This window comes from Triturus cristatus, chromosome 12 (assembly GCF_964204655.1).
Source record: "Triturus cristatus chromosome 12, aTriCri1.1, whole genome shotgun sequence".
Classification (NCBI taxonomy): domain Eukaryota; kingdom Metazoa; phylum Chordata; class Amphibia; order Caudata; family Salamandridae; genus Triturus; species Triturus cristatus.
In genome coordinates, this window is record NC_140595.1 from 19165992 (window position 1) to 19181746 (window position 15755).

The window sequence follows — 15755 nt, forward strand, 5'->3', positions numbered from 1 at the left end:
ACTGAAACTTCAGGTCCCACTGCAGAGCCCGCATCCGCCACCTGGCGTGAGGTACCAACAGGATGCAGGAGGCCATCAGCCCCAGAAGCCGCAGCACCAACCCGACCGAAACCCAGGACAAAGGCCGGAAGATGGAAATCAGGGCCTGAATGTCCCGGACCCGCTGTTCCGGCGGATAGACCCGGAACTGCGCCGAATCGAGAACCGCTCCGATGAAAAGGAGCTTCTGGGAGGGACTCAGGTGCGACTTCGCACATTGATGGAGAACCCCAGCGAGTGCAGGAGGTCGGCCGTAGTCTGGAGGTGGGAGACGACTTGCTGGGGTGAGCCTGCCTTCAACAGCCAGTCGTCGAGATAGGGGAAGACTGGAACCCCCTGATCGGCACAGATGAGCTGCGACCACCGCCATCACTTTCGTGAACACCCGAGGGGCACTGGTGAGGCCGAAGGGGAGCACGGTGAACTGAAAGTGCTCCTGACCCACCGTGAACCGCAGGTAACGCCGGTGGGCCGGCAGGACGGGGATGTGGAAATAAGCGTCCTGCAAGTCCAACGCTACCATCCAGTCTCCAGGGTCTAGGGCAGCCAGAACCTGAGCTAAAGTGAGCATCTTGAACCGGTCCTTCCGGAGGAAGGTGTTGACGCTCCTGAGGTCCAAGATCGGGTGTAGGCCCCTTTTGCCCTTCTTGGGAACCAGAAAGTAGTGGGAATAACAACCACGACCCACTTCTGGACCAGGAACGCGCTCGACGGCCTCTTTGGTCAAGAGGGCCGAAACTTCCACTCGTAGAAGATGCAAATGATCCCCCGACATACAGTGGTTCAGCGGTGGCATGGCTGGAGGGGTCGTCTTGAAGGGGAGGGAGTAGCCCCTTCGGACGATTTGCAGCACCCACCTGTCCGACGTGATGGAGCGCCAGTGGAGCAGGTGATGGCGAACTCTGCCGCCCACTGGCGTTGAATGGGCCTGAAAGCTCGGACTAGGAGGGCTTTGAGGCGGATGCTGCCGGGGTGGATGTGGACTGACCGGCACGTTGACCTCTAGTACCGCCTCGGCGGAATCCACGTCCGCGACCGCGTGCAGGTTGGGTCTGCGGCCGGTGGCTGGGCGGACGTGAGGAGGCGCCCCTTCCTTGGCCACGAAAGTGACGAAAGGCGGAAGTTTGCGACCGCGGGGCCGAAGGACCTAAGGACTTGGCCGTGGCCCGGGAGTCCTTGAACCGAGCCGGTGCACTGTCCGCCTTCTCACCAAAAAGGCGAGTGCCATCAAAGGGCATGTCCATGAGGGAACTCTGGACATCCCCCGAAAATGACGTGGACCTCAGCCAGGCGTGACGCCGAAGTTCCACCGTGGTGGAAATCGCCCGACCCAGCGAGTCCGTGGTGTCAAGTCCACACCGTATGGCGTGCCGTGCTGCATCTCGACCGTCAGAAAGAGCTTGAGCGAGTCGTGTCCGGGCCTCCACCGGACACAAGGGCAGCACGTCCTCCACCGCATCCCACAGAGAGTGGGAATAACGGTCCAACAGGCAAGCGGTATTTAAAGGCCGCAGTCCCAAACTCAGGGACGAGAACAGTTTCTTGCCAAACTGCTCTAACCTCTTGGATTCCCGATCCGTAGGAGTGGACGGGAAGGAGGATTGGGAGGTTGAGGCCTGGATAACCAGACTCTCGGGAGTGGGGTGTTGGGAGAGGAAACTGGGGTCGCCCGGAGCAGGGAGGTGGCGCAGGGCAACGTTCCGGTCCACAGGAGGGACTGTGGAGGGCTTGGACCAAGTGCCCTGCAGAACGTCAATGAGGGCCTCATTAAACTGCAGCAGAGGCTCAGTGGAGCCTGCTGTCGGTTGAAGGACCTCAGTGAGGACGTTAGTCCTCACGGCCACAGCAGGCAACTCGAGCCCGAGGGCTTCGGCCGCCTTGCGCAGCACCACTGAGAAGGCTGCACCCTCCTCCGAGGCCACAGTCGTAGGAGAGATGAAACCAGCTTCCGGGGAGGTATCCAGACTGCTGGCATCCCCCAATTCCTCTGCCCAGTCCTGAGAAAGTTGGGCCTGAGCGGCCATAGGGTCATCATACCCCTCCCAGTCGCCCTCGTCATCCGATTCCCGATAAACAGGAGGAACGATCAGAGCTGGGCAGTAGATGAAGGGTTCACCAGTCTGCGCCGGCATCAGAGCCGGGCGGCGCCGTGCCGGCGTCTGGCCCGGACCGGGGCTAAACCGGGGAACGACATCGCCCGGGGACGGCGTCGGAGGTGGAACCGGTTTCGGCACAGGCGGAGGAGGCGTCGTAAGGTCGACCGGCGCCGACTGAGATCCAGGCCTGGATCCCTCGGGGACCTGCGGCGTCGGGCCGGAGCCGTCGACGGCGCCAGGGCCACCGCCGCCGGCACGCGAGGTCGCCCAGTCGAGTCCGCGGGGCCCGAAGGTGCGCCGGCAGGCGTCATTGGCGGAGCCAGGCCCCTCATGGCCGAGAGGAAGGCACTGACCTCTGCCGGAGTCGCGACAGTCCCAGGGACCGGCGGGTATGGGGACGGACGCGGCTCCTGCGGCTTCGACGGAGCTGCGGGGATGGGACCATCCTGACCCTCGGCCGAGACGCGCGACCGGCGAGGGGAGTCCGAAGAGCGATCTCGTCTCTTGGACTTACCGAAGACCCCGACGAGCGATGACGATGGCTGTGGCTCCGCGATCGGTCCTTGGACCTCCTCCTGGACCGGGACCGAGAGCGGAGCCGAGTGCCGAAGCTCGAGAAGCTTACGGGACCACTCCCGCCTAGCTTTCGATGTCAAGGCCTGACAGTCGGGGCACGACTCCGCGTCGTGGTCGGCCTCCAGGCAGTAAAGGCACCGGCGATGATGATCCATCACCGACATCAGGCGATGACAGGCGTCCCAGGCCTTAAAACCAGGCATCCTAACCGGCACCAGTGTCGAGTCGATAGACCAAAAAGAGTCAAAAAGTTAGTCAAAAAATGACTAGGGGTAAGCTCTTCCCGGATCGGCGCTTACTGGCGCTGAAAAAAGAAGAACTGACGTCAGCTCGCGAGTGTGGCGTCTAAGTACTCCAACGTCATTCCGGCGCACAACGCCAACGACGGACGCGGACCCGCAGACGACTCCTAGCGACGTACAAGGGGTATTGCTACAAAAATCTTTCCGGATCCAGTCTGACGCCTGGGGATATTCTAAGGTGAGGAATCTAACTAATGTGTTTCTTTCAGATAATCCTTATTTCATGGTGGTCCCAAAGGCTCCTAATAGGCCAGATGTCCCCGCCCCCCCTCCCCAAAGTAAGTGGGACCCTCTGGATCTGTAATTCTGGCAGTGGGAGAATCTGGCCCATTTTCCTGGACAATGCTATGAGAGCTATTACAGTGATCCCATTTACAACACATTTTGTTGACTTGTTAGCAGCTACTCGAAGTCTGCAACTGGTTTTAACATTGTTGCAAATTTATTTTGTCCTTGTGAAGTGTTCGCTCTACTGCTTAAACTGACAATGGCTTACGTCCATTCTCATAACTGTGTGCTCTGTAACTCTGAAAAACAAACTGGCGACCAGGGACTGACCCAGGCCAGGGTTTCTTTTCCAACTTCAAAATAGATTTTAAAAGACTGAAATATAAAGATAATGGTTTTTCCTCCTGAGAAAAGTATGTTCTAATGCTTCAAGTTTGTCTTGAGGAGTTGCATGTAGTGGTCTGCACAGACTCTAGACTCAAGTCTGTAAACCGACCTGTTCTAAGATCTTCTCTCGCTGTGTTGCAGATCTGTCCCTGGTGACGAGTGAAACCTCCGCCTGCGATAGCCTGACTGTGGCTCCGCCTCTGCAGCGGCCGAGGGCCAAGAGGGTATCATCTGGACGCAGAAACGGGGGCCTGGTGGGTTCCAGTGCTAATGCTTGCACAGCTATGTGGGCTTTTAATTTCTGTAGGTGCAGGGGGGGAAGGCTTGTTTGTTATGGAGTTTCCATGTAGCACCACATATTGGACTGTGCTCCTGCCCTTAGAGATTGAGAGAAAGGGATTTAACCAAGTTTCACTGTAGAAAACGTCTCTCAGGAGCTGCATCTTCCAAATCCCATATAGGTAATGTGGCAGTGTGAATCTCTTCTAGATTTACATATTGTGCATAATTCATGTTCTAGTGATGGGGTCTGGTAGTGCTGGGTTGCAAAACTTCTCTCCACTCTTCTTGGGCGTCAACATAGGTCAAGTATGGCGATGACATCAACTGTAAGACCACAGTGCCCTGATATGTAATAACCATTTCAGATTATTTGTTTCCGATGTTTGGTTCGAGGTGCGCTGAAAAGAGGTATTGATGAAGACATCGAAATTTCATCAAGAGACACTGAAGCTGTTGAGGGTACATCCATTACTGTTTGACACTGGATCCAGGTTTTCATGGATATTCTTGGAGGTGGGGGGGGGGGAGGTGGTCGATATAGTCTGAAAATGAGAAGGCTAAACAAACAATGGGAAAGCGGTGAGCCTACTCCTCCATCTCTGATTTGCAGTGAATTGGAAAAGTCTTCCACAATTCCAGAAACGAAAAAAAAGATTCCTGCGGTAGCCCAGGCATTGCAGAAACAGGCTGAAAACAGCAGAAAAAGCAAAATGGCGGTACTTCGACCCCAGATACTGCCATCCTTGGTCTCCGGGGAATACGCAGTCGATAAGCTTTTAAGTGATATTTGCTTATGGCCTTACCACCTTTACTCCTGTGCCATTGATTCTCCTAGTCTTGGAGAAGTTCATGGCATCAAACCTGGCTTTGATCATAGTAGCTGGCAGGTGGCCAGTCCGGGCCTGGCTCTCTCACCTAATGTAAAGAGCTTTTATGTAATAATACAACACACAAAGACACACTCACAATGCAATTGGCAAGGGGTTCCACCCAAACCTGGGAACTACAGTTGATGGTTGGTTCCAGAGATAGCCATATTTAGCTATTTTCAAATGTCTGAAAATTTAGGCAGGCACTGTAATGGATGAGGTATTTATGGAGGTGCCAGAAAAACAATTTTCACCACTGTATGTCTGATGGAACTGTAATAGTTCGGCACTTCACACGTCTAGTAGATTGCAAGATAACTTACGCTTCCGTGACGGTGCATTTGTCAGCAATTGCAACTCGGATTAAGAGAGCGATCTCAGCCATGAAGAGATTCATGGACGGGGCTAAGAGACTTTTTTCTTCATCTACTCTTCCTGCACTTCAGTGGAACTTACATTTGGTGCTAGCAGACCTCATAAAGTCATCTTTTTAGCCCATGCACGTCTTCACTGAAGTACCTTGCATTAAAGACAACACTCCGAGTGGCAGTCACATCTCTAAGGAGTGTAAACGAGTATCAGGCATTCCTGCTATGGGAACTATATCTAACCACTTGCAAGGATAAGGTTAGCTTCAGAACTTGTCCTAAATTCCTACTTTGTGTTGCCATTCCAAATCAGCAGGACCATTAAACGTATGGCATTGTTCCAGAAGCCGACAAACAAAACAGAGAAACCAAAAGCACTATATATGTTAGATGTAATAAGGGTACAGATGTGATAGAAGCACAAAACACAGATCTTCAGAAGGACCAACCACTTTTCTATGGGGCACTCATAACAGACACTGGACACAGCAGTGATGAAAAACATCATCGTGATATAGTGCAAACCATTCAACACTGTTAGATAATGGCTATTGAGATACTGTAATTGAAGCCTTGGGCTCATTACAGTGGGGAAAAAGCAAGCCAGGCTTGCACGACATTTGCAAGGCAGCTAAACGGCCATCAGAACACGCATTCCAGCTGTATTATTGCGTAGCTATAGAGACCAGCAAGTAGGTGGCAGAAGGGAAATAAGTTGTCAAAAATGGTTCCCATCCTCTTTCTCTAGAAATGCCCTCCATATTGGAGGGGTGGGTAACACCGCTGTGTACGCTATGCACAGCATCTGAATCTAGAAGAGAGGTCCAGCACTCCTCTCACCGCCGCTCCGGGTCTAGGGGCCATTCGCAGGACCGCTCGCGGGACCGGAGCCATCGCACCTCGGACTCTAAGTCTTCACCTTCAGATTCCGGTAAGCGACGCCATAAGAAGATTTCGAAGAAGCGTGTTCGCTCTCTGAGGTCCCCCCGTCGCTCCCCGGAGGGGGATAGGGGCTCCGCCCCTGCGGCTCCTTCAGAGCCTGGGAGTCCCGCGGGCTACCCGCTATTCCCAGGTCCGATGCAAGAATTTCTTGCTGCCATGGACCGCCTGTTTAGGCCTCGGGCTCCTGCGGGCCCCGCGGTCCGGTGTCCGGATACTGTTGACCCGGTGGCGCCGGAGCCACTTAACCAGCGCTTGCGGCTTCGGCCCCACAAGGTGTAGCACTGCTGGCTCCGGCCCCACAAGGTGTAGCACTGCTGGCTCCGGCCCCGGCGCTGCCCTTGGCTCCGGCCCCAGCGCTGCCCCTGGCTCCGCCACAGGCGCCGCACTGGGTGCCGTTTATCCCACCCCTGTCCCGGTTCTCGGACCATTTCGTTCCGACCTGGGATCCTCATTGGGATGCGGTTCTGGGTCGGCCCCGGCCGGCGCCGCTCCCGGCATCGCTGGCCCCCTCTCCGGCTCCGGTCCTGCCGCCGCTGCTGGCTCCTACCCCGGAGCCGGATGAAGACTGGGACGGCTCCGAAGACCACCTTGTGCGGCAGTGTGACTCCGAGCAGGATTGGGTGGATGAGCTTCAAGATGTGGGTGAACTTGATGTGTCTTCTGACCCGGGGTTTGCCTCCCCTCCGCCTACTATGGAGGAGGGCGCTTCCTACACTATGGTGCTGCGTCGAGCTGCGGAGGCTCTCCTTCTCGACCTCCCCTATGGTGGCCCTTAAGACCAACCTCCTTACGCAGGTGCTCCAGACGGCGTCTACGTCGTCGGAACCGCTGCTCCCTTTCAATGAGGCCCTTACCGAAGTCCTCTTGGGCACTTGGTTGCAGCCGGCCTCTGGGGCACCGGTGGATAAGAACGTCGCTAGACGTCATTGCCCGGCGCCTGGTGACCCTGCCTTCTTGACCACTCACCCCACAACTGAGAGCCTGGTCATTCAGGCCTCGACGTCGCAGAGTGCCTTTCCCACAGCTCCGCCGGATAAGGACTCTAAGAAGCTGGACCACTATGGCAAGAGGTTGTTCTCCTAGGCCAGCTTGGGGTTGCGGTCGGTTAATACCGCCTGCTTGTTGGACCGTTACTCCCACGCCGTGTGGGATACGGTAGCAGAGGTCCTGCCTCAGTGTTCTGAAGAGGTCCAGGCCGTCCTTTCCCAAGCGATTGCGGAGGGCAAGGATGCGGCGAAGTTTGCCATCAGGTGTGGTCTGTACACGGCTGATTCCTTGGGCAGGGCAATTTCCACGACTGTGGCGTTGCGGCGTCATGCCTGGTTGCGGTCTACCAGGTTCTCGCTTGATGTCCAGAGCTCGCTCATGGACATGCCTTTTGATGGCTCTCGCCTCTTCGGCGACAAGACGGACAGTGCCCTGGAGCGCTTTAAGGACTCACGGGCTACGGCTAAGTCTTTGGGTCTTTCCGCTAAGAGCCCTGCCACGCCTGGGTTTCGTTCCTTTCGTGGCCAGGGTTAGGGCGCCAAGTCGCGCTCCTCCGCAAAGCCTGTGCAGAACCTGCCTCAGCGTGGCCGCGGACGGGGTTTCCGCAGTTTACCTTCCCGATCAGGAAGTATTGAGTGGTTGCTATTCCCACTACTTTCTGGTCCCCAAGAAGGACAAGGGGGACCTGCGCCCCATCGTGGACCTACGGGACGTAAATCGCTTCCTCTGGAAGAAGTTCAAGATGCTGACTCTGGCTCAGGTCCTGTCTGCCCTGGACCCTGGAGACTGGATGGTAGCGTTGGACTTGCAGGACGCTTATTTTCACATTCCCGTCCTGCCGGCCCACCGGCGTTACCTGCGGTTCACGGTAGGCCAGGAGCATTTTCAGTTTGCTGTGCTCCCCTTCGGCCTTACCAGCGCCCCTCGGGTGTTCCCGAAAGTGATTGCGGTGGTCGCAGCTCATCTGCGCATGTCAGGGGTGTCAGTCTTCCCCTACCTCGACGACTGGCTGTTGAAGGCGGGTTCGCCCCAGGCAGTCGTCTCCCACCTCCAGACTACGGCCGACCTCCTGCATCTGCTGGGGTTCTCCATCAATGTGCCGAAGTTGCACCTGAGTCCCTCTCAGAAGCTCCCTTTCTTCGGAGCGGTTCTGGATTCGACCCTGTTTCGAGTTTATCCTCCCGAACAGCGAGTCCGGGATATTCAGGCTCTGGTTCCGCTCTTTCAGCCTATTCTGGGCTTCAGTCAGGATGACCCTCCGGCTTCTGGGCCTGATGGCCTCCTGCATCCTTCTGGTACCGCATGCCAGATGGCATATGCGGGCTCTGCAGTGTGACCTGAATTTCCAGTGGGCGCAGCATCAGGGCAACCTGTCCGATCATGTCCAGATCTCGGAGGGCACTGCACAGCAATTGCAGTGGTGGCTCACGAATCGCGATTGGGTCAATGGCAGATCCCTCTCCTTTCCCCTACCGGAGCACACTGTAGTGACGGATGCGTCTCTTCTGGGTTGGGGAGGCCACATGGGGGAGGCGGAGATCAGAGGACTCTGGTCTCCGGCGGAGTCCCGGCTCCATATCAATGTTCTGGAGCTGCGGGCGATCCAGCTTGCACTGAAGGCATTCCTTCCCTCTGTCCGGGGAAGTGTAGTGCAAGTGTTCACAGACAACACCACCGCCATGTGGTATTGCAACAAACAGGGCGGGGTGGGGTCGTGGACCCTATGTCAGGAGGCTCTGCGCCTCTGGACGTGGCTGGGACATCAAGGTATTACCTTGGTTGTTCAGCACCTGGCAGGTTCTCTGAACGCCAAGGCGGACGAACTCAGCAGCCGGTGCATGGTGGATCACGAGTGGCGTCTGAACTTGGACGTGGCGCAAGGTCTCTTTCTACGATGGGGAGAGCCTTGGTTAGATCTATTCGCCACCGAAGAGAACGCGCAATGTCCTCAGTTCTGCACGTTGGAATTTTCAAGGCGGCACTCGCTCGGAGACGCGTTTCATCTCGAGTGGAGCTGCGGTCTGTTGTACGCCTTTCCGCCTATACCACTTCTGCCCAGAGTGCTGAAGAAGATCAGGTGCGACCAGGCCCAAGTTATTCTTGTGGCTCCGGACTGGGCTCGAAGAGTATGGTATCCCGAGCATCGATCCCCCGATCCGTCTGCCTCTTCGGGAGGATCTTCTGTCGCAGCAGCAGGGGACGGTCCTCCACCCGAACCTGTCCAGCCTCCACCTCCATGCTTGGAGATTGAGCGGCGACAGTAGACACCTTTCGATCTTCCTCCCGAAGTCTGTGATGTCATCCTGGCCGCCAGGCGTCCCTCCACTAAAATGGTGTACGCCTGTAGGTGGAACAGATTTGTGGCATGGTGCACAGCTAAGACTGTGGATCCCCTTTCTGCCCCTCTTTCTGAGGTTCTTCTGTTCCTTCTCTCTTTGGCCCAGCAGGGCTCTGCTCTGGGCACTGTTAAAGGTTATCTTTTGGCCATCTCTGCCTTTCTACGGCTTCCAGATCAGCCTTCTCTTTTTAAGTCCCCGGTTGTTAACCGTTTTCTTAAGGGCATTATGCATACGTTCCCACCTGTGCCCTTCATAATGCCTCAGTGGCACTTGAATCTTGTCTTGACTCTTCTGATGTGCGCTCCCTTTGAGCCCCTTCATAACTGTCCCTTACGTCTTCTTACTCTCAAGACGGCTTTCCTGGTAGCTATCACCTCTGCCAGGAGAGCGAGTGAGCTCCAGGCTCTTTCTTCCTAACCTGCTTTCCTTTCTGTTCATCCGGACAAGGTGGTTCTGAGGACACGTCCTTCTTTCTTGCCAAAGGTTGTCACGCCCTTCCACATCAGGCAGACCATCCCTTTGCCCACCTTTTTTCCGCCTCCGCATCCTTCAAGGGAAGAGGAGCGGCTCCACCGTCTGGACCCAAAACGTGGGCTCGCATTCTATCTGCAGCATACACAGCAGTTCCGGGTGGATGATCAGCTCTTTGTTGGCTACGTGGGTGCCAAAAGAGATCGGGTGGTGCACAAACGGACCATCTCCTGGTGGGTCGTTATGTGCATCAAAGCATGTTACTCCTTGGCCAAGAAGGAGCCTCCTGTGGGACTGCGTGCCCATTCGACCAGGGCAACTGCAGCCACTGCTGCCTTGGGATGCGGTGTCCCCTTGCAGGATATTTGTCAGGCAGCTACGTGGGCCTCGCTGCACACGTTTACCAAGCACTACTGTCAAGTCCGGAGAGACGGCTTCTTTGGCCGTTCTGTGCTCCGTGACTTTCTGGTGTGATCTTGTTTGCAGACCCACCACCGGGGTTAGTATTGCTGGGGTATCTATTCTAAGGTAAGGAATCTATCACTAACGTGTCTCTTTCAGATGCACAAATTACTACTTGTGTAACGATATATCTGTAAGAGACATTAGTTAGTGATAGATTCCTTACCGCCCCACCCATCCTCCCCGTTCTGCGAACTGATTACTAGGGTTAAGGTCATCCCCTTTTAGGGCCCTAGTTTTATGCACCAAATGTCAGTTTCTCACATGACTCTGCGTTTCGGTGCAAAAAGTTGTGTACAGAACTGACGTCAGCGCGCATGGGTGGCGCCTAAGTAGCCTCCGTGACGTCATCCCGGCATGCATGACGCCAGTGACGGGCGCGGAGCCGCACAGCGCCACCTACTGGCGCGCAGGGGTACTGCTAAGCAGAAAACTTTCCGGTTCTAATGTCAGACCTCGATAGTCCGCCCAGCATCTCCAGATCTTATAGTGCTTGCGTGGGCATCCCCTGGCAATGAAGATAGGCTGTTCAACCCCATACAAAAGTCCAGCCCGTTCTTCTATGCGACAAGGACGGGGCCCTAGGTGCCTTCCATGCCCTGGCGATGTCCCTCTTCGCCAGCGTGAGACCCAACAGCATGAGGTGTCTCTTGTAAATATTACCGCCTATCCCCTCCATGACATGCAGCAAGGCCAATTGTGGTGTGCGTGAGAGCCTCCACCCCAGGACTAAGATAGACAGTCAAACACCCTCCTCCAAAAACGATCCAAGGACAGACAATGCCATACCGTGTGAATGAATGTGCCCTCCTCCCGCCCGCAGCGAAGACACTCGGGGGAGGCAATCAACCCCGCCCTCCACAAGCGGACCTGTGTATAGTAGACCCTGTGAAGGTACTTTGACTGGGCAAGGCGGAGTCGCATAGCTATAGCCGCACACCGTGGTGCAGCCAGGGCCTCCGTCCAGTCCTCCTTCTCCAATGAACCCATGTCCTCCTCCCAGTCCCCCCGGAGCTTCTGCAGTGTAGAGGAGCAATGTATAACCAGGGACTGGTATATACGGGAAATTTTCCGGTCTGGCAAGTCTCCCATGAAAACCTTTGCTTCCAGTGGACTGAATTCCAGCAGGGACTCTAAGCCCTCTAGGGCGGGGGATAGGGCATGCCGAAATTGAAGGTAGCGAAAGAACTGGGACCGTGGCATATGAATCTCGGCCTGAAGATCTTGGAAGGATTTGAGTGTCAGGCCCCTCATGACATCCCCCAGTACTGAGATGCCTATATTGTCCCACCCCCGAAACCCCTGCAACACCGCCAATTGAAGTAGTCGCCCATTGTTCCAGAGGGGGGGTCTCCCTAGTCAAGGTATTCCACCAACCCATCCATCGCAGTGCCTGTCTCCAAATCAGGAATGCCACCCTCGTAACAGCCGGCAGAGAGCGCCTCAAGGGCGCCGAGTATAAAATTGTGTGTACTGAATGGTGTCCCATAAGCCATTGCTCGACAGCGTATGCCGGATCTCCTCTATCACCGTACCACCACTCGTTAAGGACCAATAGATGCGAAGCTTGGCAATACGATAGGACATCCGAGGATGCCAGCCCCCCGCAGTATGTTGACAAGAAACATGTACGCAGAGCTACGTGAACTTTACCCCCCTCCCATAAGAACTGCCCAAGCGCTGCATTCACCTGCCGGAACCATCGAGGCTAGATCTGATGTGGATTGTTATGCAGCTGATAGAGGAGCCGGGGGAGCGCCACCATTTTGAAGATGGCCAACCTGCCATACAGTGATAGGGGCATACAAGACCAGGACTTAATGTCTTCCCGGGTCCGTGCCCATACGGGAGCCAAATTTCGCTCCCAGGAGATCGCGGGGACATCTGACAAGAACACTGTGAGAAGTTGGCCTGATATATGATGTCACTAATTCTAGTGTACACCTTGTATCAGTCCAAACAACCCTTATGGTGATTGGTTGTAAAGTCAACCTTATAGACCAGCTATCCTAGTGGTAGCATGGACAAGAGCAGTCTTAGGCTAAACTCTGAATGGCATGTGAAGCCAGCTGTTATACCATATGTAATCCCTTGAATACCAAATGAAAGGACACCACAACAGATATATATAAAAATTGAATGTATTTATTCTAGTCAAACCCTCAGCACTCTTTATGAGATTCGAGGTAAGTACAACACAGTCTTATTTAAGCATACATTAAGTCACACAGGTAAGTAATACAGTTAGGCCCTAGGGGCCACGCAAACCATATACTAAGTAAGTGGTATAAGGACCACTGTCACGAACACAGGATAGGCCTAGGCCATCGCGGGGGCTACACTATACTACCAACAGTTAGGAAGTGGGAGGCCCACGGGATTCGGGTACAGAGTGGAAACACTCACGCGTAATGCGTAAAAGTCGATAGAATCACTAGCAGTTAGAAATAAGCAGTTTTAGGACACTTCTGGTATAGCTAGAAAGTCGAGACTCGGAAACTAGACCCTAGGATAGTCAATACCCTTGTGAGCACCGAAGTACCCAAGTTACCTAGCCCACGGGCTGCGGGTGCATAAGTGTGAACTTGCGTCGGGTTTCGTCATGGACTTCTATGGATGCCTGAAGGAAAGTTGCTGACAGGCAGTCAGTGAAGAGTGTCCGATTCAGGTTAATATAATTTAGCAGGGCCCAACTAGCTACTAATATACTGGGCTAGTGGGCTGGGCTACCTGCAAGGTCCCTCCTATGGGTGGGACCAGGAAGGGGAGTGGCTACACCCCCTTTCCTTTATCCAGTTTCGCGCCAGAGCTGGGGCTGGAGTGCCCCAGCACCGGTTTGAACTGGACTATGCATGGAGCACCTTGTGTGCCCCAGGCATGTCTCATTCCTTTCAGCCCTCTCTGCCACAATACACTAAAGTCTGTCTGGGGAGGTGCTAGCACCTCCCCAAGCAGGAAACCTATTGTCCAGGCCTCCCTGGCTGGGAGGGCTCCCAGCAGCAGGAGGTCAGACTCGTGTCTGTGGCAGCAGCATCCATTTTGTGATGCTGAGGCTCTGGTGAGAGTTAAACAGCAAAGTAGGATTTTAACATGTCTCTCCCTCTAGAAGGGAGGAATAATATCCTCATCACCAGAAATGGTATGGGGGTATTATTCCAAAGTGTTAGACACCTTACACAACATGTTTTGATAAAGCCAAACCATAGTTACCATAACCGTTTAAGATTATAAGGCACTTTAAGAGTATATGGTAGGCTATATCATAGAACAGCTATAAGGACATGGTTCCGAAAGCTGCAGACAGGCTCAGCTCATGCTAGAGCACCATCTCACATGTTACCAAGCACTCTGCCTCCAGGATTGTTAAGGCCTGCCATAGGAGTGGCTGATAGGTACACATGTGTCTATATTAATGGTAGATATAGGTATACTATATCTAAGCAAGGGGTGATTACACAACCTTGCCCCAGCTGAGTGATCAGCCAGTTGTGTCTGATTGGAAGGCCAGACCAGGGGTGGCATAATACATGCTGCAGCCCCTGGGAGGCCTAGGGTACACCTATGCCCTGGGTACCTAGGGTACACTGTACAGGGTCCAATAAGGTGATCCTTACCAATTGGTTATGTACCTAGGGTACATGGAGTCCATTTTAAAGAGAGAGCAGACAGCCTGAGACCCTGAATGGCAGGATCTCAGGCCAACTAAGTCGAAAAACCAGCTAGACACTAGGCAAAAAGTTGGGGGTATCCACTTTCCTACAAACACCCCTAGATATTTCAGTCCTCCCATCGCCCGCTGAACCGAGGGGATCCACGTGCCCAAGCCTGTCTGCTCTCCCAGAAGCCATATTGTCGATTTGCGGGGATTCATATAAAGTCCTGAGGTCTCCCCAAAGATCTGCATAATTCGCAGCAGTCGTGGTCCCGTCCTATCTATGGCCGTAAGGAAGAAGAGGACATCATCCGCATACAATGCGATCCTGTCAGACAGGCCTGGGGCCCATTCAAACCCCCGAACCTGCGCATCTATACGCACCCAAGCAGCTAGAGGCTCCATGGCTAGCACGAACAAATGCGGGGACGGGGCAGCTCTGCCTAGTGCCCCGTCCGATGGAGAAGGAAGAGGATGCTGCCCCAGCCACCCGCACCGACGCCGTCAGGTCTGTGTATAGGAGCATGAAGTAGGAGAGAAAGCGTGGTCCAAAGTTAAGTCGTCTCAACAGAGCAAAGAGATAAACCCAGCTTAGCGAGTCAAACGCCCTGTCCATGTTGGCCAATAGAAGTGCCGCTGGTTCCCCCAACCGCCGGGCAGCTGCTATCGTCACATGCGCTCGCCTAATATTGTGCCTGGTTGCCCTCTGGGGCATAAATCCAGCCAGGTCCAGATACACCAGGGCGGAGATGTGGGGCAGAAGGCGATTGGCCAAGGCCTTGGCCAAGACCTTAGCCTCCACATTTAAAAGAGAAATGGGACGATACGAAGCATGATTCTCCAGTGGCCTGCCCGGTTTATGGAACACCTCCTCTGCATGTCTCCAATCAGGAGGGAGCAAACCTCGCTGTCGAGCCTCCTCTATTACGGGGCGAAAATGAGGGGCCAACTGTACAAAATAGCTCCGGAAGAATTCACTGGGGAATCCATTGGGTCCCGGCGCCTTTCCGGGGTTAAGTTCCCCCAATGCCGCACCCAATTCTTCGACTGTCAATGGGAGCTCCAGCTGGTCCCTCACCTCATCTGACACTGTTTTGGGCGGTTGATCAGTGATAAATTTGTCTATAACGGCAGGCGATAGGCATTCCTTGGGCACATAATATTCTGCAAAACTTTCCAGAATGGCTAGGGGGTCCATACTTGGTTCTCCCGCCTGGTCTGTCATGCCTGGCAGGGCCTGGGAATGGAAGGTTCCTTGGCACAGTCGATGCAGCATCTTGCCAGACTTATCGCCCCACTGATACACTCTGCTGCGTGTCGCTAGCCAGGCCTGACGGGCTTCGTCCATCAATTCGGCCGCATAGCTCTGCTGGGCCATCAATAATTGCCTCCGAAATTGGCCCCCTCCTGCTTCGCGGCTCCTGCGCTCAAGAGCTTCAATTTCCAGTTCCGCCCGCCTTAACCCCTCTCTACGTTTCCTACGTGCCGCCGCGCACCAAGAAATATCTGCCCCCTGAGTGGGCTTCAGAGCCTCCCACAAGGTCTCCGCACCGGAGACGGAACCCGCATTAGTTGTTAAGTAGTGATCAAGGGCGTCACTCATATCTTCTCTGTATTCGCCATTCTGCAGATGCCATACTGAGAAGTGCCACCTAAACGGCTGTTGTCCTTGCCCAGTCTGAAGCGTAAGAGCTATCGGGGAATGGTCGGAGAGGTCCCGGGTCAGGATCTCCGCCGACACCACTCTACCAACTG

At 54.7% G+C, this 15755-nt stretch overlaps 1 protein-coding gene across 4 annotated transcripts in view; it reads left to right on the forward strand.

The window, feature by feature from the left end:
• FCHO1 (FCH and mu domain containing endocytic adaptor 1) overlaps positions 1 to 15755 on the forward strand; it is a 228030-nt gene that overhangs the window by 152236 nt on the left and 60039 nt on the right. For all 4 annotated transcript variants that reach the window (XM_085639705.1, XM_085639708.1, XM_085639709.1 and 1 more), the window contains exon 21: positions 3770 to 3882. In XM_085639705.1, the coding sequence (XP_085495831.1) occupies positions 3770 to 3882 (113 nt within the window). The remainder of the gene's footprint in view (positions 1 to 3769; positions 3883 to 15755) is intronic.